Below are 23,050 nucleotides of genomic sequence, written 5' to 3'. Positions count from 1 at the left end.
AATTAATTTTTCCAAAAATTTTTTTTTTTTTTTTTTTTTTTTTTTTTTTTCCCAACTTTCCGTTTTTTTTTTTTTTTTTTTTTTTTTTTTTATTACCCCTCAGGTTTCTTTTGCAGCTTGGTAATAAGTTCTTTCACATGGGATTTACTAACGTTCTTACTGTTTTAAGACCAGATTTAGAAAAGTAAAATCAAATTTGGAGATCTTGGGTTTATGTGATAAAAGACCATCAAATTTTAAACTGAACTGCCTTCCGAAGAGTCTAGGCTCACACTCCCCAAACCTTTTGGAGCAATCTATTATTCAGTGTAGCCTGGCCGGCTTCCTTGAATGGTGTTGCCCCTCGGGGTCTCCAGTTTTCCTCTGTGAGGTGAGAGCTGCTAGATGAAAAGTGTGTCCAAAACAGTGCAGAAAAGCTGAACACTCAGAAAAATGGGGGAACGCTTGCTAAGGGTATGTTTCTTGGCATATTCCATTTAGCCTGGATCTTGCAACTTCCAAATTCACTGTTTCTACTCCTACTTACAGATTTTAAGTTCAGCGTCCCAGGGGCAAGATGGCAATAGTTTCTTCTTTGTGTATCCCAGCAATGGGACATTCTTTGTATGCTATTGGATTTTTTTTTCTTTTTTCCATTTGTTTGTTGTATTATGTTAAGCAGCCGCAGATTTTTAGTTAGTTAACTGTTGTTTTAAGATTTCATTATACTGAGAGCAGGAATTGTTTGCACTTCGGCACTCTCCTCGCAGGCTGGCAAGCCAGAAAACTTCGGAGTAGATGGTGATCAATGAAGAGGGCGAGGTCAAGAGATTTAACAGAAAGCACAGGCATGAGAACATGATCTTGAGCATACGTTATCTTCAGGTTCTCCAAGACTTGTGATTAGAATTGGCATAAATTTTCCAAATTTCTCTTAGGGAAAACATTTGTACAGTCACTCTCTCACATATGGGGGTGGGGCGGGGAAGACAGAAAGGAAAGTGTAATTTGGATTCTTTGATATATATATATTTTTTTGATATGGTTTTTTGTTTGTTTTCTGGCCTCACTATGCAGCTTGCGGGGGATCTTAGTTCCCCAACCAGGGATCGAACCCATGCCCCCTGCAGTGGAAGCTCGGAGTTCTAACCGTTAGACTGCCAGGGAATTCCCTCTTTGATCTTTTTGTACTTTCAAGTTCCTAAGGTTCTTTGGCTGGCATCATCACCATCTATTAAATATTAGGGAACGGGAGTTTAAAAAATTGAAGGCACCAGTCCCATAAAGCAATTTGCTTTTTATTCTTATAGGACACCCATCCTGTTTGAAATTTTGTCCTGAATTAACAACAAACGTAAAGGCCTTAAGGTGGCAGTGCATCGAATGCAAGACATGCAGTGCATGTAGAATCCAAGGCAAAAATGCAGTAAGTATGGCTCTCAGTAGTCTGTCTCCAGGTAAATTGTTAGTTTTCAGTGTTAAGGTTTTTCATTTTTATAGACTGTTGCTATTTTTAAATGTTTAAATACATTTCAACAGGGATCGTGGTGCTCCTTCCTTATATTTTATTTTTGTTAATTGGATAACATAAGAATTTGTGGCCTTTTACAGTTGGTTTCAGTCTCAGTTAGTCTCTAATATTTTATATTGCAGGATAATATGCTTTTCTGTGACTCCTGCGATAGAGGATTCCATATGGAGTGCTGTGATCCCCCACTCTCCAGAATGCCAAAAGGTGAACTTTTAAACCATATTTAAAAATGTGTTTTATTATGTACACATTAGCCTTGTCCTAATGTCTGACAGCTCAGAAGTATACAGGTTCCTTAAGCATTTTTTTCATCCCTCCTACCTTCCCTATACTTGTGGGTTTGGTACAGGTTATGAGCAGAGAAGTGTAAAAGCATTGAGTTTGGGGGTAATGTATATGATAAATACTCTAATTCATCCACAGGACTAAAAAGACCATTCCTCTCCTGAAACCACTCCCCTATTAGAATAAGTTTAGATTAGGTAGGTCAAAAGTTTAGAGTACTCTCCATGTTATTCAGTACAGTGTTCAGAGGTAAGAAATTACCTATTTTCAATGATGGTGATAATGATGACTCCAGAAAAGTCCTATGACAGGAGCCATCACCATTTTCTTGACCATTAGTTGATAATTTTGAACATGAGGATCTGAACTATCTTACATGGATATATCCATATAGAATATGGATTTTCTTTTCTGTTTATCGGGTAGTCAGCCAAGCTCAGCCTTCTTTTTCTCATATGATAATATATTAAACATTAAAAATAACTTTGCGTTCTTATTACAAAATTTATACATTTTCATTGTGAAAGATGTAGGAAATATAGATTGACAAAAAGGAATAAGAACAATCAGTTAGAAATTCCTTCCCTGCCCCCACCCACCCCTTTAAAAAGAAATGGAACAGTCTGTACGTGTTTATGGTTTTTCCCTCTTAACAATAGCTTCTCACATTCCCACATCATTAAATGTTCTAAACATACTTTTTAATAAGTGTGTAGAACTCCATAGTACATAGAGCAGGGGTTACAAACCTGGTGACCGTGGGCCACAGAAATGTTTTGTTGGTTATCTATCTATCATCCATCTATCTGTATCTCTCTATATATTTTTTAAAGACTTCTCTTAACTGCGTTACAGAAGAGCTGGTGCAATATTTTTTAAATTTTGCATTTGAATTGTCAGTGCCCCATTCTGCCTCAGTCTCACTGCAACCTGTTGCCTTACATTCCAGCTTGCTTCAGTCACATATATTATACCTGGGTGGTTCCTGAACATAATTGATTTTGCAACCCCATGTAAAGAAAAGAATAACTTATTTAACCAATCCCCTATTGTGGATATTACAAATGTTTCCAATTTTTTCCATCCACAATTATTGCCTTAAGGTAAATTCCTCCGGGAGGAATTGCTGGATCAAAGACTGTGTACATGAAAGGTTGTATCAGTTTTCAGACCAACCACCAGTGTATGAGAATACCTGTTTCCCTGTATAAATGACCAGCACTCACTATTACTATATTTCGTTGAATCTAAGACACACTTTTTAAAAAAACATTTTAACATCTTTGAAATCAGATGCATCTTATAGTCAGTGGTATCTTAGATTCAATGTAATACAGTGTTATTATTAAAATTTTTTACCAATTAGGTAACAGAAGAAAGATGTCTGATGATTTTTTTCTTTAAATAGTGAAATTGAACTTTTTTTGTGTTTGATTATTGGCTGTTTGTATATCATCTTGTAAACTACCTGTTTTTATTCATTAATCATTTTTCATTGGGGTTTTCACTTTTTTCTTACTGATTTGCAGAAGCTCTTTATATTTTTATGTAGTCAAATCCATGAATCTCTTTCTTTATGGCTTCAGTCTTACATGTCAGTCATGCTTAGATTATATTAATATCCACATAGTTTTCCTGGTGCCTGTAACATTTAATTTTGCCATATAATATTCATCTGCCTAGAATTTGTATTTATAAAAGATAGGAAATAATTATTTTCCTTCCAGATAGACAGCTGTATGTTCTATCACCCTTTACTGAATCGTTTCATCCTTTCCCCACTGATTTGAAATACAGCCTTCATGATATGCTAAACTTTTCAGTTGTTCTGGCCTTTCAGTTCTTATCCATTGACCTGCTTCCATATGCCAGGTGCATAGTTTTAATTATTGTAGCTCCATAGTACTTAAACATTTTAAGTTTTAATTTTAAAAACTATATCTTATAATTTAGTTAGAAAATTTTCAAAAAGAGACAAATACTTTTTCCCCAGAAATTTCAAAAAAAATTGACTTGAAAATGTCTCCCTCCAATCAAAAGATATATAATATGACAAGATTGGGTTTTCATGTGTGTTTACATGGTCTAGGGAAGCTTGGTGACATGTTGGGAAAAGCCTTATCGGAAGAGTTCTGAGATGGGTCAGCCCTCTGCTCTCAGCACCTTGACCCTGGGGAAATTGACCTTTAATGACAGCTTCCTGAGGAGAATGACAGAAGGGAGTGATCCATCTTTTAGGGTCAATTTCTGCATACAGGCATCCTTGGGCAGCTTATTACAGCTGCAGTTTATATTTAATCTCTCTCCTAAAATCAAACATTAAAATATTTTTCTCATATATATATTAATTCAGGGATGTGGATTTGCCAAGTCTGCAGACCAAAGAAAAAGGGAAGAAAACTACTTCATGAGAAAGCTGCACAAATAAAACGACGATATGCAAAACCCATTGGACGACCGAAAAATAAATTAAAGCAACGATTGTTGTAGGTTGAGATCTTATCAAAAGAAATCTTTAATGTTGTGCTTTAAGATATAGTTGACTGTAACCCCCTTAGATTCCATTATCTTTTTAGTATCATTTTTACAAACTCAAGGGATGAGGAGTATTTCTCCTTTTGCATAAGCTGTGGAAATTTTTTTGAAAATAACATTTTAAATTACAGTTGGCATTTCGGGGTCTTCTGTTGGCAGTATCTGTGATGCTAAGTGACATTTTTCAAGCAGCAGGATAGAAGCAGAATGTAAGAATTGGAAACAGTTATTCTGTCTACTTTATTATTGGCTGAACATTAGAAGAACTTACTTATATGAATATTTTTTCTGGGGGTTTTTAAAACAAGAGAGGGATTTGTTCACATCTCTAGTGACTCTCTTTTGTTACCCCAGATAACGTTTTAGAAAAATACTTCTCTTTTCTGGGCTAATTTAGTATTACAACTTTTTAAGATCCCTTTTCTGAAATAGGAGCTTCTAAGAAACCTGCAAATTACTGTCCTAATTTGCCTCCAGAGAGTTAGACAAGACCATTTGGTATGTGCACATGTGTGCAAACATAAGGACAAAATAATATATTTGCAGTAGCCTGCAGTTCTACTATGATAGCCCCATTTCCTCTAGCCTGTTGCCACATAGATGCCTTTAAAGCCAAGTAGAACATTTAGCAGGAGTTACTTGGAGAAGTAGAGAAAAGATAAGAGGAGAAATGGATGTATTTTTTTTTAACCTATATAGAGTATAGAACTGACTGACAATCAGCATTAGCTAAGATGTTTAGAAATGAAATCAGTAGACTTGCATATCTGAAGCAGCTCTATCAATAAGACCGTTGCCCTTCTCTTTAGGCTTAGTGAAAGGGTCACTGTGATGTAGAAATGAATAGAGCTCTGCACACACAGTGAAGAAACACCAGGTGTCTAATTCACTTACTTACTCTTCCCCCCCTAATTTTATCTGAAGCAATTCACTTTATTACCTGCTCTCAGAAAAACAGTATTCTCCCGCACCTTTATCTCCCAAAGGAGAAATAGAAAAATGCATGCTCCTTTCTAAAGTGTTCTATGAAACGTTATGAAAACCTTCTAACTGGTGGACATCTTAATATGGAATTTGTGTTAATTTCTAGAGGCAAACATGAAACCTATTGATGAATAAAATCTTTCATATTAGCATCTCTTGAAGTAGAAATTATATGTTTTTGCATTCGTCCAGTGTAAGCATTTTTCCCGAAATGGGACTGTATCCTCAGGGCCCAATTAAGAAAACCAAATTAGGATATAACTTTCTAAACAAAGGACACAGCTGAAAATTGCATCTGGCACCAATCCTAACTTTTTGTTTGTCCAAAATTGTCCTTTGAGCTTAGGAATGTTTAAGACAGTCTAGGTAGTTTTCCTTTTTACATGCTTTATAAACGTATTATCCTTTCTGGGCAATTGATTCCAGATACAGTCCAAATGTAGCATTCTGATGTGAAACATTTTAGCCTGGTTGAGTAGTTTATTGGTAACTCTCACTGTGACACTAGAGATCTCTAGCTCTAACCTGATTTGGCTGACTCGGTGGCATTGGGTGAAGCTCCTGGCGGTTGAGCTGCTTCGGATGAGCCTAGTAGCTCACTCTGTTGATCTGCGCCAGCCTCCCCTTTAGCTGACTGCCAGAATTATTCATTAAATCTCTGTGTATATGATGACCACTAAGCTATGCTCTTCTATTTGTAATTATTGAAGATATTTTTATAATTCAAGATCATATCATTTTCAGGCTTCCATTTCATCATTACTAGCCTTCAGCTCAGTTGATAATTTTTAAGCTCCATTCTTGGGCCCCAGCACTGCCATAATTCACATGCAAATGTTTCTGTTGAATAAAATTCTGCTGCAAAATGGGTAGCTTTCCAAGCCCTAGCCTGAGGTGAGGGCAGGCAGCTGCCATTCCTGTAAGCAGCTGTGCTAGGGGAGTGACCTCCGGTCTCCATTGACCACACAGCTGTATGGGCAGAACCAGCATCAAATGAACTGAAACAGCAGTCAGAACCAGTGTATAAAGATTCTGATGCCAAGTGTCTGATAATGACCATGGTAAATGTGCTGCTTCTTCACCAGACTTTCCATGTCATGTCTGACCCGCTGTAGCTTTTCTTTAATCATTTCTTCAGTTTTTTGCTATTGTTGTCCTTTTTTCAGCAGTATTTTATGCTGTAATTAATTGTCTCCTCTACTTAGAGAGTATTATTGGTTATCTTATCATCCTAAGCATAAAGTGCTAAGTGGAAATCTTTTAATGTTTTCTTTAAAAAAAAAAAAGATGTACTAATTTATAGATGTAACCAAATTCTATTTATATAAATTTTCCATTTGAGTTAAAATTACTTCTAACTAGAGATTAGATAAGCTTCTTCTTTTGCTTCTAGATAATACTTATGACTTATTTCCTTTAATACTTTAAAAAAGACATTTCAGGAAATCATAATTACTTGTGACGACACAAGGGGTCACATTTTTATTTAAAAGCACTGGGTGATCTTTTAGTCTCTTCAAAAATTTTCTAATCCATATTGCCCTTGGTTCCACATGATTCTTCCAGTACCTGTTGGATGGGCCCTGGGAGAGTCATGACATGCCAGTGTAGGGGCTACAACCTGTTTCAACAGAGAAACACCTAGGTGGAGGCACACACACACAAGCAGCGCTTAAGGTTGCAATTCAGTTTCTTAAGTTTAAGCACATTGAATGCATCTAGTTGCTATAAACTTGTGTTAGATACCTTTATAATTCTATTATTAAATGCTGATACTATTCTCTAAATTTTTGCCTAGGTCTGTAACCAGTGATGAAGGATCCATGAATGCATTCACAGGAAGGGGGTCACCTGGTAGGGGTCAAAAGACTAAAGTCTGTACCACACCTTCATCTGGTCATGCTGCATCTGGGAAGGACTCAAGCAGCAGATTGGCTGTTACAGACCCCCCTCGGCCTGGTGCCACCACCAAAATCACCACCACCTCCACCTACATTTCTGCCTCTACACTTAAAGTTAACAAGAAAACCAAAGGGCTCATTGATGGCCTTACTAAGTTTTTTACACCATCACCTGATGGTCGCAGATCACGAGGTGAAATAATAGACTTTTCAAAGCACTATCGTCCAAGGAAAAAGGTCTCTCAGAAACAGTCATGCACTTCTCATGTGTTGGCTCCAGGTACCACACAAAAGCTAAAACCTCCACCTTCTTCACTCCCACCCGCAACCCCCCTCTCTGGTCAGAGCCCCAGTTCACAAAAGTCCAGCACTTCTGTTTCTTCTACCTCTCCCCAGAGTTCTTCCAGCCAGTCCAGTGTGCCCTCCTTTAGCAGTCTCACTAATAACAGCCAGCTGAAGGCACTCTTTGATGGGCTCTCTCATATCTATACCACTCAGGGACAGTCTCGCCAAAAGGGACACCCAAGTTATGCACCACCTAAACGTATGCGTCGTAAAATCGAATTCCCTTCCACGGCAAAATCAAAAGCCCATTTCTTTGGAAAAAGAGATATTAGAAGTAGATTTATTTCTCACCCCTCCTCCTCTAGCTGGGGGATGGCTAGAGGACGTATTTTTAAAGCAATTGCTCACTTCAAGCGAACAACTTTCCTTAAAAAGCACAGGATGCTAGGCAGGTTAAAATATAAAGTGACCCCTCAGATGGGGACCCCCTCACCAGGGAAGGGGAGCTTGACAGACGGAAGGATTAAACCTGATCAGGATGATGGTAAGCAAAAGGTCAAAGCTCCAACCAAACCTGCGTCCCGTCCCTTTCTCCCCAACCCCCCCAAAAAAAGAATCAGTCAATTCCTATTTGTCACATAGGTCTTAGCTATTTCTCTTGTTCTCACTTCACTTTCATACAGAAGCAGTGAAACTTTGACCTTTTTCTAATGCTGACTAAACTTCCAAAATGTTGTTTTTCCAACTAATACTCTCCCACTTTTTATGACTTATTTCCATTTGTAGTGACACTAGGACCCCCCCAGATGCGTCCGTAGCATTGCTTATGGCTTTGTAGTCCCGCATGAGTAGCCACTGTTAACGCCTCTGCCATGTTCCTCCCCGTGCTACCTCTTCAGCCACAGCACTGCGTGGCCATGTGCTGTCCGTGCTTCCGGCAGCGGGGACATCAGCTCCTCGTCTCCCTCTGTCCATTGCTTTCTCATGGCAAAGTTCATCCTGCTTCCTTCTCAACAAAGCCTGATCTGTGACTCTGTGAAGTGTGCTTTTGGATGTGAGTGTGTCTGTGTGTGTACTCACCTCAGGGAGAAAACTGATTTCATGAATTCATTTAACAAATTGGCCCGTTACATTTGCTACCCTTTATGAAACAAAAGCCAAAAATGTGTCATTTGGACAAAGTGGTAGATTTTATTATCACAAACGTGATCATGGGAATTCTATACCTAGACATTGATATGCCTTCTAATCTTGGTTGAAAACTATGATTTTGCTTTGTATTGCTCGCTCTTTCCGTCATTTATTTGTTGAAGCTATAAAAAGATGACAACAGCGATGATTCAAATAACAATTTGGGTACAGCAGGGAAAAGGTACTGCTGGATCTGTGAGCAGTGCTTAGATGTAAAAGCTAATAAAGCTTAAAAAAAATCCATATTTGCCCACTTTGGTAATTTGGTGCCATTTTGGTAATTATATGGTGGTTATTCATGATGCAAGTCAGTGAATACACTTTCTGCTGGTTTTAAATGACAGATACAGAAATCAAAATAAGCATCAAACAAGAAAGTACAGATATAAATGTGATTGGAAACAAGGATACCGTTACTGAAGAGGATTTGGATGTTTTTAAGCAGGCCCAGGAACTGTCTTGGGAGGTAAGGCCAGGATACTGCATTCTAGTAATGAGGAAAATACGTCACCTTTATATATGAGTACTATGAAATTAACTGCCTTGATTTTATAAAGAATCCCCCTCAAAATCTTTTGTGGTTCTTTAACTGTTACCATCATTTTTGTTGACTGTACATTCGAAAGTTATCACTTTATATAGTGTTGTCTCCACTCTTAAAAGTTGGTAATGGCTCAGCTAGTCTCACAGAATAGGCCAGAGGAGCAGTTATTGAGGCAGATTTTGGAAAACGCTTCTAGGGGTGAAGGAATAGATTTCTGATTATTTTTGGTCAAATTAAGAAAATAGTCCTTTTAAATCATTCACAAAAAGAAGAACATCACTTTTAAATTGACCGATGTTTCTTCCAGCACAGGTGGCCAGCCATATGAAAAATGTCTCCTGATTTTAACTGTTGGGCATTGGCGAAGGCAATATTGTGTTGCATGATCAGTTGTAATCACTTTTATTTTCATCGTCTAGTAATTTCTTTAAATGATTCCCCTTAACATGTTAACTCTACATAGCTTATTGTCAGCAAAACATTGAAAGGAAAGGCTGTTGGACTTCTGAAAGACAAATTTATTATGGATTGTGAATTCTTCTGTCAGTAGACCACATTCTGTTTCCAGGGCACCATATTCATGGATAGATTCCCACCCCCACCTCACTTCCTTTTTGGGGGAGTAGGGGCTATCTATAGGCTCTTAAGCTTTATTTTTTGTAGCAGCCACTTGGGCTAAATACTTGTGCTTATTTTTACTTGTGGGGCCCTTGGATATTTCCATTCCTCATTCTGCATTCTTTGTAGTGTTTCCTTTGGCTAAGATAAAATGTTAAATTCCCCCCACCCCGCCCTGCCATCACTGAGATTTGAAGTCCTTAAATATGACCATTTGGGGGGACCGTATCTGGCGTTCGTATATAGACGTGATGAACAGCAGGCAATTACCTGAAAGTTACTGCTAAATCCAAGGCCCTTTCTTTCCAAACTGGCAACACTGGCATTTTCATTCAAGAACATTTCTTGTCTGTGTCAGGCACTGGGCTAGACCCAGGGAATGCCACAGTGAATCAGGCCAGCAGAGTTCTTAACCTCCTGCATGGGAGTAAAAGGAGATGGGAATCAAACTGCAAACTTAGCAATTGATTATTTATCTACAGTCCGGTTAAATATTACTTGGTGGGGGAACAGGGGACTGTAACCGTGTGACAGTGTGTAACAGCCACATCATCTTATAATTTCCTCAGTTTTAATACATTGTGGCAGATCATTAAATTTAGTTCAATAGACATTTGTATGTATTAACAGGTATTCATTTCCTATCTTGGTAATACTGTTTCTTAGGGTATTTATATATGAATCTTATACAAAGTTGATTATTATTTCACAAGGGCCTATAATGTTTTTTTTCAACAACATGAAAATTCACAATTACGATTCTGGTCTTGATAGATTTTCATATCCACTGGTGAAAGAACCAAAATGTAAGTGAAGAAATCCTCATATTTTGTTTTCTTTCTGTCTGACAGAAAATAGAGTGTGAAAGTGGAGTAGAAGACTGTGGCCGGTACCCTTCTGTAATAGAATTTGGGAAATATGAAATCCAAACCTGGTACTCCTCGCCTTACCCACAGGAATATGCAAGGTAATGGAATAAGCCAGGCAGGTATACAACCTTAATGTCTCGTATGTGAGGAAGGAACATTCTAAAGCTGGAATTAGGTGATTTTTAGGACATAAATTTTAATAGTCAATTCTTTTTTTCTTTCGGCTGCAGTGGTTCTTTGTTTCTGCGTGTGGGCTTTATGTAGTGGCAGCAAGCGGGGGGCTACTTTTTGTTGCGGTACATGGGCTCCTCATTGCGGTGGTTTCTCTTGTTGCGGAGCACGGCCTCTAGGCGCGTGGACTTCAATAGTTGCGGCACATAGGCTCAGTAGTTGTGGCTCTCGGGCTTAGTCACCCTGAGGCATGTGGGATCTTCCCAGACCAGGGATCTAACCCACGTCCCCTGCATTGGCAGGCGGATTCTTAACCAGTGTGCCACCAGGGCTGTCCTGATAGTCAAGTCTAAGTGCTTGCAAAACTATTACTTTTGCCAGTACCTTCTTATAGTATTCATTGTTGTATGTAAATGCCTTATACTCCTTAGTTACACAGGTGTTGTAAATTTTGCCTTTTAACTTTTAGATCGTTTTTTTCTCTCTTTGGTTAATTGGGGAAGTATTGTTTGTGTAAGAAACCAAATCAAGAAAAAAAATTAGCCGTTGTAAAACATTTGGTGGTTTCTTCTCAGTTGCCTTTTTCGTTTTCCTAATTAGGCCTGTTACTTTTATCTCTGATTTCTGGCATTTTATTGTCAAGGTTTTTTAGAGAAATTATAGCAAAAGAAGGAAAAATGGGAGAAAGTAGGTGGGCGTGGGTAGCCTTAAGAGACCCTTCCCCAAATCTTGACTTTTAGAGCCATTTGTGACTAACTTGTTAAAACTGAAGAGAAAATAATGGTACTAGAATTTTCTTTTGTCTTGAACTAAGATTAGCTGTGAAATTGTCTTGAACTAATGTATCTAAAAATGGGTATCTTGTGAACAGATTTCTTCCTTCAGGTATGTCAGGGCACAGTTTATTAGTATCTTCTCAAATGCTTTAGCCTGCAAAGTTTCTGGTAATCACAAATTTGCTTTTCTTCTAGAATAGATATCATCCTTTTCTCTTTCTCTTGGGTGGCTGCCCAATCATCAGAGAAAACGGGGAGGGTGTTCTAGAAGTTAAGTGACAAACTAAGAGTCAGGAGTCTTGGTTTCTCTTCCCAGCTCATATCACTTAGCTGTATGTTCCTTAAAAACGTTTGAAAAACACCTATGAGCTTTTACTTGTATGGGTAATTGTAAATCATGTGTTCTAAGAGCTTTGAATAATTTTGCATATGAATCCAAGATTTGAAATTACTGTGATGAGTCTGTATCTAATTCTTCCCAAAACACTTCTCCCCATTTTTATACCCCAAAGACGTTGAAAGTGCTTTTAAACATTCTCTTGTAAATATTAGCAATATCCACTCAAGCATGATAGGGCACAAGTAAAAAATGGTATAATTTTTAAGGTGGAGAAAAAGTCAGCAGAGGAGAGAAAGCTGTTTGTCTAATTTTATTCAAAGAGTCGGTGGAATTGGTAGGAACAAATAAGGTCTTTTGACTTGACTATATTTACTCCTTTAGACCATGTACAACTGATGATAACTTTAAAGTTACCTCATCCATAAGAAATGGAAACAACTAAATTCTGGGACTTCTCTGCCTTATCAGTACACAGATCATTTTAAAAATAATGAATTCACTTCTCTCTGAGTAAAAGATTGTTATAGTTACACCACTGATTACACGTACTGTTGAAATTATGACATTAAGTCTGAAATTTAAAAAATATGCATGGATGACCGGACGCCATTGTTTTTAGAGTCATAGTTCCAAGTCTGAAAACCTTGCTGTCTATAGGACATTTCTAAGGAAACAAATTATTTGTTCACAAAGTAAAGGCAGCAAGTATTATTAGATTGAAAAATACTATAAGGTTTGTACACTCTACTACTGGCTTTCTTTTTCCTTTTTCTTTTGTTGAAACTACTTCTTTCAAATACTATTATACAGCCTTTTTATGGCTTAGAGAAAATAGAACAGTATTTAATATTTTTCCCCAGGAGTATAGTCAATCTGATTATATTCTTTGATTTTAAAATTTCAACAGATTACCAAAGCTTTACCTGTGTGAATTCTGTCTTAAATATATGAAAAGTAAAAATATTTTGTTAAGACACTCAAGGAAATGTGGATGGTTTCATCCTCCAGCAAATGAAATTTACCGAAGGAAAGACCTTTCAGTATTTGAGGTAAGCATGTATAAATAAAAAACTCAGCATTTGAAACCTAGTGTTTCTAATTGTTGACTATGTACTGATTTGTTCGTAGAAGGTACAAAGTATATTCAGTTTTGGCACTGAAATTCAGACTGCTTTTTCAAATATCTCCATGTTTTGGAATGTTTTTCTAACCATATTAAGCAACCGTTGAGATTGATGATGAATTCCTACTCCATCACATTAACTTTTTTGTCTTCTCCCAAATCCCTGTCTGCACCAGATATATTCGCCAGTGAATTTATGGTCTCCTCAGCTCTTCGTAAATTCTACTTTCTTTGGCAGGAGAAATTAGCTTTGTTCAGCAGCTCCAGCCAATGTCTGGCAGGTGCTCACTCTTCCGGGGAATTGAGCAGCTGTACATATCTCCTCAATACACAACCACCTGTGTTTCCATCCATTTCTTGGCAGGGTAGATAATCTTTTGGTGAGACCCCAGCAGATGTTGGGACTCCCCCGACCCCCATCTGGGTAGATGGCCACCCCTGGAGAGCTCTGCTCTTCACACGAACCCCTTGTGGCCATGTGTCTGTCATTGTGTGTTCTTGAAGACATTTTGTGTTTTCAGAAATGATTTAGTAGCAGAAGGTCTTTGCTGCTATATCATTTCATTGTTTCATCATGTTCTATTGTCAGTTTCAGGGATCCAGCTTAGCTGAGTCAGTTGTACCTTGAGGAGGCCATGCCTTTTTTCCTGTTATTGCCTGGTCACAGGCCTTCTTAATTCTCTCACTCTGGTTGAGCACTTCCATTGCCCTGACTTATTTTCTTCTCTGTTACCCATCTTGGTACATTGCTTTCATTCCTGGTTGCTCAGAGCAAGCCTTCCTTGCACAGCAGATATGATATCTTCTTTCTCTGAAATACAATTTTACTTTAAGATTCTCTTTTTCTGAGTTGTTCAGATTGGAAATTTATTATTCTGCCCCACATTTCTCTTTAATTCTTGTCTGTAATGTCTTGCATTAAATTTAACGTGGGGGAGGGTCATACATAGGTTTCTCTCATGGACCAGGCTTCCTCTCTCAGACAGTCTTGCGCCCATTACTTTTTTCCCAAGACTCATCAGAGAACGCATGTAACTCCAACTGTATCTTATGATTTTTTTTTTTTTTTTTTTTTTGGTACATGGGCCTCTCACTGTTGTGGCCTCTCCCATTGCGGAGCACAGGCTCTGGACGCGCAGGCTCAGTGGCCATGGCTCATGGGCCCAACCGCTCCGCGGCATGTGGGATCTTCCCGGACCGGGGCACGAACCCGTGTCCCCTGCATCGGCAGGTGGACTCTCAACCACTGCGCCACCAGGAAAGCCCATCTTATGATTTTTTAAAGCTCCTCTTCCTGGTTATATCAGGCTCTTTCAGCAAGCTTGAAGGAAGAAGGGTATTGTTGCTAGGAAGATTTGGTAATATGTTCGTTTTTACTAAACAGGAGCCACAGGGTTTCTCAACCAGGGGACTGTTCACATTTCAGGCTGGATGATTCTTTGGTGTAGGGGGCATCCCGTGCATTGTGGGACGTTTAGCAGCTTCCCTGGCCTCTGCCCACTAGATGCCAGTAGCACCACACCTCCTCCAGTCAGAACAACGAAAAACATCTCCAGACATAGCCAATGTCCCTTGGGGGACAAAAGTCACCCCCAGTGAGGGCCACTGGGCTAACGAGAAAGCCGAATGCAAGTCGCTGTCATCCTGTTGTTGGGATGCTACTTGGCCAGCCCCAACAGGTTTAGACAACAGAGCTGCTCTCAGTTGAACCTTAATTAATGAATGTCACAAGTTCCACTTAACTTTTGGCACCTTTCTTAATGCCTTGGAAGCTTTCTTCTAACCAAAAGAAAATGAAAATCATTGTCTCATTGTTTCTCAAAGGGTGAAACACATTGTTGGCTTTAAGTAATTGTTAAATAAATGAGTATAACTCTGCCTGAGGGGGTGAAACTCTCATAAATCCAGAGAGAGTCTTCTCAGGGGTAAGAGAGACTCAGTCTTGTTAGCCTGATAAGAATGGTCTATTTCAGGGTAGGTGTTTTGGGACCATACAGAGATGAAAGGGGAAAAATCAGAAGCAGATCTGTAAAATTTATGCATAAAAATTATTGAAGGAGTTGGGTTGGATAAGTGCCAAGGTCCCTATTCTAGAATCTGAGTTAATACTAAGAGTACAGCATGTAGGAGATTTTCTCTTAGCAGTGTCCTAAGTAACTTATAAAATAAATGAATAATAATCACAGATTACTACTTTCCTATCTTTTATTTATCCCTCTTGAAAGCATGCCATTTTAGACCTTTCACAACTGACAAGAATTTTGCTTCAGCATTGTCATCTCTCTGTTTTTCTGGTTCAGGGATACCTACATCTATCTGTCTTTTTGTAATATGCTACCATTTCCAAAAGGACCATCCTCCCAAATACATAAAAACTTCCTTTAATTAAAGAGAGAATTGTATCCTCTGTGCCCCTTGCCCATATTTGATTATGTTGCCATGTGTGGGACCTAGGTCTCATCCAAGGGAAATAGTTATACGAAGTCTAAAAATAATTTGCAGTATGAGAACCTGTATGGTCCACAGGAGACTTGAGAACGGTCAAGTTCATTGTTAAAGAGCTCTGGTTAGCAAACATCCATTTCCCCTAAGAAAAGTGCTAGGGAAATTCTAGAATCTGCTGTGCTTTCTGTTTTCAACAGGTAACTACATTTGATCAAAGAAATTGACATTTGTGCCTAGCCTTCTGTCTCTAGCCGTCAGTATCACAGCTTGATTCTTTTATTTTGAAGAGAAGTAGACTGTAATCATGGTACTTATTGTAGGTTGAAATTCATCTCACTTTCTCTGTATTCCCAACACAGAAATTTTATCTTTTCCAATTATATTTAAAATGATGCTTGGAATAAAACCAAAATGGAAGCCTCTTTTGTTAATCCACACTTCTAAGGAATCAGGATAATAGAGTTTATTTATTTTATTTTTATGTGAAGCCCTTTTGAAAGCAACATAAAGTTTAACTTCCTCGAGCAGTATTTTGATCGTTTTACATTTCTTTAATTCCAATTTACTTGGTTCAAACAGAGAGGACCTGCCTAATCATTTTTTACTCGTAATAAATTGCAAATAAAAATTACTTCTTTGTTAGCAGTGTGGCCTTTCTTCAGGTAGTGTAAAGAGAAATTTAAGCTACCTAAAATTTACCCCAATTTAAGAGAAAAGGTAGAATTCTGATTTGCCAAATGACAGCTATTTTCTGGTAAACTTTATACTTGGTTAATGGAGTGTTTTAATCGCTCAGTTTGGGATTTGGAAATAAAATTATATACTTTCCAAAATACCGTATAAAAGAAACAATTTTATTTTGAGTGGTATTTTTATGTTAAATAATGTTGTCTGTTTCTCTTTGCTAGGTTGATGGGAATATGAGCAAAATTTATTGCCAAAACCTTTGCTTGTTAGCCAAGCTCTTCCTGGACCACAAAACGTTGTATTATGATGTCGAGCCATTCCTTTTTTATGTCCTTACAAAAAATGATGAAAAGGGCTGTCATCTGGTTGGATACTTCTCTAAGGTAAAACAAGAGCCAGTATGACCTTCATTTTCTTTTTCAAAATGTTTTTGGTAGAGCCCAATTCTTCAAACAGGGCTTTTTTATGACTCTAATTTGAATAAGTGACACATGTTTCTGAAAAGCTCAGATTCTTATTCAGAGCTCATTAAAAACAACAACAAAAAACAATAAGCAACGTGCCTAGGAAGTGTGTAAAGGACCTCAGCACTGTTTGCTGTTTCGACTGTCAGCATTCACATAACGTTATAATTGCTGCCTTGCAGACCACCTAGCATCTTTTATCTTCTAAATGTTAAGCTTATTTCCCTTTTCCCCCTAAGTGGTGTCAACATGAAGCTTTCAATGTAACGTAGCATTTAAAAGATAATTTTTATTTCTCCTCCTTGCGTTTCCTCTGTGATCATCAGTATCTCAGTGAGTTAGAACATTGGCATTTGGACAGTTAAGCTAATATAATGGCTGGTTTTACTCTTTTGTCTCTTATTCTCTGTGCTATTGTTTTAAGATCTAAAGCAGCCCCACCTTTAGAAAGCCTAAGTTATCTCCAGCTGTTAACATAGGGGAGCCCTTGACATAGTGAGTGGATGTAGTTTGTCTTTTTCACTGGTTCAGAGCAATTCTCTCACATTCTTCTGTTCAAAGGCTTCTGAGAAACAATAACTCATATGTAATAAAGGAAATCTGAGTTTGGAGATATTTACCAGGTAATGACCTTAACTTTTCTTAGGTACTTAGGAAATAGTTTAATATGCCAGGATGGTAATTATAAGACTTCCAGGCAGAAGGTAAAATGATCCAAACCCTGTATCTTATTTTTTTTATGATGTGTGTGTGCATGTTAGGTGATAAGTGAATTTCACTGACTCTACTGTTGCATAATGTAAATGGAATGCCTAATGGAAGTGTCATTTTCATGGAAGATCAAAAGGTAGAATATATATGAAGGTCCTTTGCATACGGAAGTTTCTCTAAATTTAAGAATCAATCCAGAGACCATAAACAAAAATAGGAATAAGTGACAGCACTCGTGGAAAACAGCCTCAACGTCTTAATCCACATATTTGGTAAAGCTCTAAAACGAAAAAGAAGAAAGTTAACTTTATAAGTATGGATTCGAAAGGTGATAGAGAATTAACACAAGGTGAAACAATAACTAGGAAATCTATATAACTTATTAAACATTTTACGTTCTGTATAGATGTGTAAACATCTTTTTCTCCGAAGAGTTGAAAAGAATAGTGGTTATAACTGTCCTTCCTGTGCAAAAATGGTGTTTCTTTAAATGTATCTGAGTTTAAAAACAGATGCTCAGTGGTGCCTGCTGCCGTTGTCCTGCCTTGTCTCAAGTTGGCCTCTGGGTCTCAGTTCTTGGTAACTCTTGGGGTTCAAATCTCTGCCTCTCTTCCTCCCAGGGAGCCCAACATTTTACTTAGAACAAGATAAAGTTTTTACATTTTGTCACAGTTTCTTTTATAGTATGGCAGCAACTACTATCATTTCTTACTATACCCGGAATACTATTATATTCTTTGGCAGTGCAGTAAAACAAAAATTAATCTAAAAAAACAGCCATGTTAAAAGAGTAGACTCAAATTAAACCATATTCTAACATGTCAATTGGAGTGTGAAGGACTATGGCCCTTTGGGGTTATACTTAAACCAAATTCTAGATGTTATAGCCAGAGAATGGCCAAGATGATCTAGAAAAGTTCAGTGTAAACCATTACATGCATGTGACTTTCCAAGCACATAATAGATGACTCAAAACAGGAAGGAAAGGAGGAGGAGTTATTTTATCCATAGATTAGAGTTTAGCTGTAGTAATGTGTTAAAGGGCAGGGGGCAGGGGCTGGGGTGGGGGAAGGACAACTCTTGGGTGGGATTTCCAAAAATCGTGTACAGGTAAGAATAGTTTGGGACAAAGAAAAGACCGGCATCAAGGATGAATCCTTAAACCCAGAGTACATCTCTTTTTAGATTTGTGACCCATTTGTCTGACTTTGCAAAATAGACTAATTATTTGAATCTTTGCCGCAGATGTGCACAGCCAGTGATGGACAATCCAGTTTCTTAGGAAAATTGACACACATCATTTCTTTCTCCTCATTTCTTGGAGACTCCACAGACAGCTACAAATGTGCAAAAGTCAGGAGCACATCTTTTTCACAAAGGAATCTTTAATTCTGCCCTGTAGGGTTTTTTTCTACAACCATTTCCTGTGATCTTTCAAATAGGTTCATTAAAGATCTGGGTGTTCCTAAGTAATTCTTTGGTGTGGTTAGTACCATTTGTGGTCAATCTAATTTGTGGTTTATATTTGGCCAGAGCATTCACAACCTCAAAAGCCTTTTCCAGATCTCCCCTGTGTAGGTTTTGGCGGCTTCTATGTACCCTGAAGAAAATATTGCTGCTCTGATGCCATATCCCATGAAAATTGCAAATTTTTCCTGAACTATAAGAACCATTTCCCACCATATTCTTTCCAGTCTTCCTCCTGGTTTCAGACTGTTGGTAATATTTTGGCTTCCACTTTGGTTTGGAGGCTTGGGGATTTCTTGTTGCTGTTGTCATTTTTGTTTTGTTGTCCTACTTTGAAATGCAGATTAATTATTTCTCCAGCTTTTTACTTTATTTACTCATAGGAGAAATGTATTTGTGTAAGTCTACCCACACATACAGTATTTTAGTTTCACTGGGACCTTTTGCAAAATATTCCTAACTGACCCCGCTGGGTGACTCTCTGGATGTTGTTTTTTTTTTTAATCCCCATCTCCCAGGTTGTTTGAGCACGGAAAACATTTCTTCCATACTGTCTGTGTTCTGTTTCATTTGACTCACATTTCCTTGGATTCTTTATTCGTATTTCATGGTACTGACATTCAAGAATAAAATATAATTGAGAGGCATGCCTGGAGTGGGTAGTTTGTTGTTAGCTGATAGTTTGATTGATTAGGACGGTAGGATTATTCTGCTTGATCCTGACCTAACACGTTGGCTCACCTTAGTGGACCTTGGTACAAGGACGATGGCAGGTGCAGGGAATTGCCCACTTCAGCAGTGCTCTGACATACTTGATCTGTCTCTCCTTCCCTCAGGAAAAGCTTTGCCAGCAGAAGTATAACGTCTCCTGCATAATGATCATGCCCCAGCACCAGAGGCAAGGATTTGGACGGTTTCTCATTGATTTCAGTAAGTGAAGTACTTTATTTACTTTCATGATCCAGGGAGCTGATGGCTGTTAAAGGAGAGTAGCACATAAAACTTTATTTAACCTACTTTGTTGTTTTTATCAATAGATAACGGGTTTACTACTTATATTTACATAGGTTAGAAAATCTTCCTCAAGTGAAAAATGTACTGCTGCTCAGTATTGTACTCTAGGAAATTGAGACTCGATCTCTCCGCAGTGTCACCAGCTCACAAAGCCATTACCCTGAATGAACCGGCAGAATTACATTCCATTCTGTGGGGCTCATGCTCATTAGCACCAAAAGAGGCAATTATTTGTGATTAAAGCCAAAGGAATTGTTATTTAAAAGGATTTTCAGCTTTCTAAAATTTTGCCTGTAATCTTGTGCAGTACAGAGCAGGAAAGGGATCTTTATCTTCAGAAAAACAATTCTTTAGGTAGCCTATCCTTCTTGGCTGTCTGGTAGAAATAAACATCTTGTTTTGTTAATTTCCCTTTTCTATTACAGAAATTATTACAGTGTTCGTATCTAGAGGTTGCCCAAGAAATATTTTTTTATACACATTTGTATCTTCTGAGTCTCCTCAGTGAAGATCGGAATACTATTTTAAAGTACGCATAGGATAATGTTTTTTAAAAATTGGTAGTTTTTTTCCTCCCTGTTTATATTATACTGGATGTGTTAATGTAGTATTAAGGCTGCATTTCGAGAATGGATTCAAAGTATCCAGATAACACGAAGGCGGGATATCCCATGATAATAATCACTTGTAAAAATCTGTTGCTAGGAACTGTGTGCTTCTTCATTACCAGATTTTAAACTGAAAGAAGGAAAATATAGCAGATGATGTAATCTTCATAAGGTACATCAGATGCAAAAGCAAAATGTAAATGTCCTCAAGGAAAACCATGAAGTAACATGTTGAGTCTAAATCTATATTATTAGATGTTGAAATGTTAAAGTTTGGGTGTAAAATATAACCGTATAGCAGCTTTGGACGGATTTGTATAATTTATTGACATTGAAGGATATTCTTTTTTGAAGTATCTTTATTGATTATTTTTACATTTTCAGATGGCATTTCTAGTTATTTAATTCGTTACCCTAGTCTTACTCTTCTTTCTTGATCTAGTCATCCCATGGAGGGCCATCTTACCAGAAGTTTACCATTTTTACTTTACAGTCCTAGTTGTAATGAGTTCTAAGGGCAAATCCAATTGTGTTGTTTTGGAGATTTTTGGGGCCACTGTTCACAAGTTGTTCCTAAATACTATAATTTCTGGTATGCATAGCAGCCATTCGAGCTTTAAACTTTGGGTAGTATCTGCATGCTTACAGAGTAAGGCAAACTTCTTAGCTCGAATCAAGATCTTCCAACAGCTAGTTCCAGCCTATGTTTTAGGCTTTTTCATGTATTATTTCATATATTAATCTCCATTTGCTCAAATATTCTGAGCAGGTTCCCATACTTGCATTCTTTGTGCAGTCCCTTCCTGAAATGACCACTTCTTCCTTCTCCAGCCTCTGTCTGTTCAAAATCCTACCCATTGTTAAAGAGCTAGCTCAGGATCCTCTTCTTTTTGATCCCACCTCCTGGAGTTTCATCCCATTCTCTTCTTTGCTGCGTATCTCTGCAGTATAGCACTTAGACTCAATTCATTCTTTTGTGGTAATTATTTGATCTAAGTGTCATACTTCCAACTTACTGTCAACTCCTTGGATACCTTTTTTGTATTCAGGTGGACAGTGCACTCAATAGTCTGCATTAGATGTATTTTTGTTAAGTTGTATTGAATCTCCTAAGTGATATGGTCACTGCCCACGATAATTTTCCACCTAAAATTTAAAAGGGACTGGTACTTACCAGGTAAAAATGCAAGTCTCTAAATACAGTAGCGTCTGACTTGTACAGTGTGATCTGGTACTGAGGCCTTAATGCATAAAATAACAACCCAGGAACAAAGACATTCCCTTCAAATGAAAACTGTATTAGAGTCTACTCTGTTTTTTTAAAACATGAACTAGGGAACACAGTGGAACCTATCTGGATGGCTCAGGGCCATCATGATAAATGCCATCCATTAGGGTGCATCCAGGCAATGCAGTGCTACAGGTGTCATTTTAGATTTTCTCTTTCATATACCCTTGGTATCATCCTGCACTGGAGAGGGTTAAGGAATATGATGAATGATTTGAATGAAGTTGAAAGGGAATTGGTGCTATTTCTTCAGAGAAGAGAAGACCAGGGGAAGAATTTTATAGCACTCAGAGAAAATGGGGACTGGTGTAAACCCAACAGAAATTCAATTTAAAGCGAAAAAATAATTCCTTGGCTACACAGGTTTTAAAGAAGATAGAGTAGGCTGCTGAAAAAATTGATAGCATCTCCTTCTTTGGAGTTACTTAAAATAATAGTAGATAAATATCTTTCTATGATGATTAGATCCAGTCTTTTGCAGAAGTAGGAGATAAACCCCGTGACCTCGCATAATCCTTGTCAACCTTACATTTCAGAACTCAGGGAAAAACAGATAACTGGGGTTACAGGTTTTCTAAAATCTGCTCTGTTTTTTAAAGGAACCTTTTAACAGTTAGATTTATTTTATTTCTGTTTGTACATGAGCCTGAGGGTCTTTTGGTCGGGGAGGTATTTTCAGTAATTCAAAGAAAGTTGTAAGGCAGGAAATCTTTATTTTGTCTATAATTACTGCTGGTTCAGGAAGCCAAAACAAGATACCGACAGAAGGAAAGCTGTTCTTTGCCCAGCTGCCCGTTGGCACACTGGATCACAGACATGAGCGAAAAATGATGTGTTGTGTGTATATAAAGAACTGTGAATCCAAAGCTTTGAACACTGTTCTCCAGGACAGTCAAGAGGTGGAATGCTCATCCCAGGACCAAATGCTGTCCTTGGAATAATGTTGTTGTCTGTGTCTTCCTAGGACAGCTTGTCTGGCATGTGTCTGAGCAGGGCTTCCCAGGAGGTCATCTGCAGAGCTTTGCCGGAGTGACTAAAGGGCACCAACTCCCAATCTGCTCATAAACCAACTCAGGGGTTTTGTAACTCTGCCCAAAACTTAAGTGGCTAGAGGAAGGAGTGACTTGTCATGGGTTGAAGCTGATACTCCATCTCCTTTTCTCTCCTGGTTTCTGAGATTCCCTCTCTCCCTCAGTCAGAAAATTTTAAAGTCCTCCTCTTCTCTTTCTAAACA

General features: G+C 38.0%; 1 protein-coding gene across 6 annotated transcripts in view; it reads left to right on the top strand.

The window, feature by feature from the left end:
* The window catches only part of KAT6B (lysine acetyltransferase 6B), a 231,524-nt gene that overhangs the window by 174,279 nt on the left and 34,195 nt on the right, over positions 1–23,050 (top strand). For 4 of the 6 annotated variants that reach the window (XM_024740855.1, XM_024740850.1, XM_024740845.1 and 1 more), the window contains exons 5-13: positions 1,290–1,405; positions 1,633–1,714; positions 4,149–4,281; positions 7,113–8,044; positions 9,036–9,157; positions 10,705–10,820; positions 12,917–13,058; positions 16,486–16,647; positions 19,743–19,836. In XM_024740855.1, coding sequence (XP_024596623.1) covers positions 1,290–1,405; positions 1,633–1,714; positions 4,149–4,281; positions 7,113–8,044; positions 9,036–9,157; positions 10,705–10,820; positions 12,917–13,058; positions 16,486–16,647; positions 19,743–19,836 — 1,899 coding nt within the window. The remainder of the gene's footprint in view (positions 1–1,289; positions 1,406–1,632; positions 1,715–4,148; positions 4,282–7,112; positions 8,045–9,035; positions 9,158–10,704; positions 10,821–12,916; positions 13,059–16,485; positions 16,648–19,742; positions 19,837–23,050) is intronic. The other 2 variants (XM_024740870.1, XM_024740863.1) reach the window with 2 other exon arrangements.

The sequence above is a fragment of the Neophocaena asiaeorientalis genome, unplaced genomic scaffold (genome assembly GCF_003031525.2).
Source record: "Neophocaena asiaeorientalis asiaeorientalis breed wild unplaced genomic scaffold, Neophocaena_asiaeorientalis_V1.1 scaffold484, whole genome shotgun sequence".
NCBI classification, from domain to species: domain Eukaryota; kingdom Metazoa; phylum Chordata; class Mammalia; order Artiodactyla; family Phocoenidae; genus Neophocaena; species Neophocaena asiaeorientalis.
Note: the sequence above shows the minus strand (reverse complement) of the source record. Positions and strands in the feature narration are given on the sequence as shown.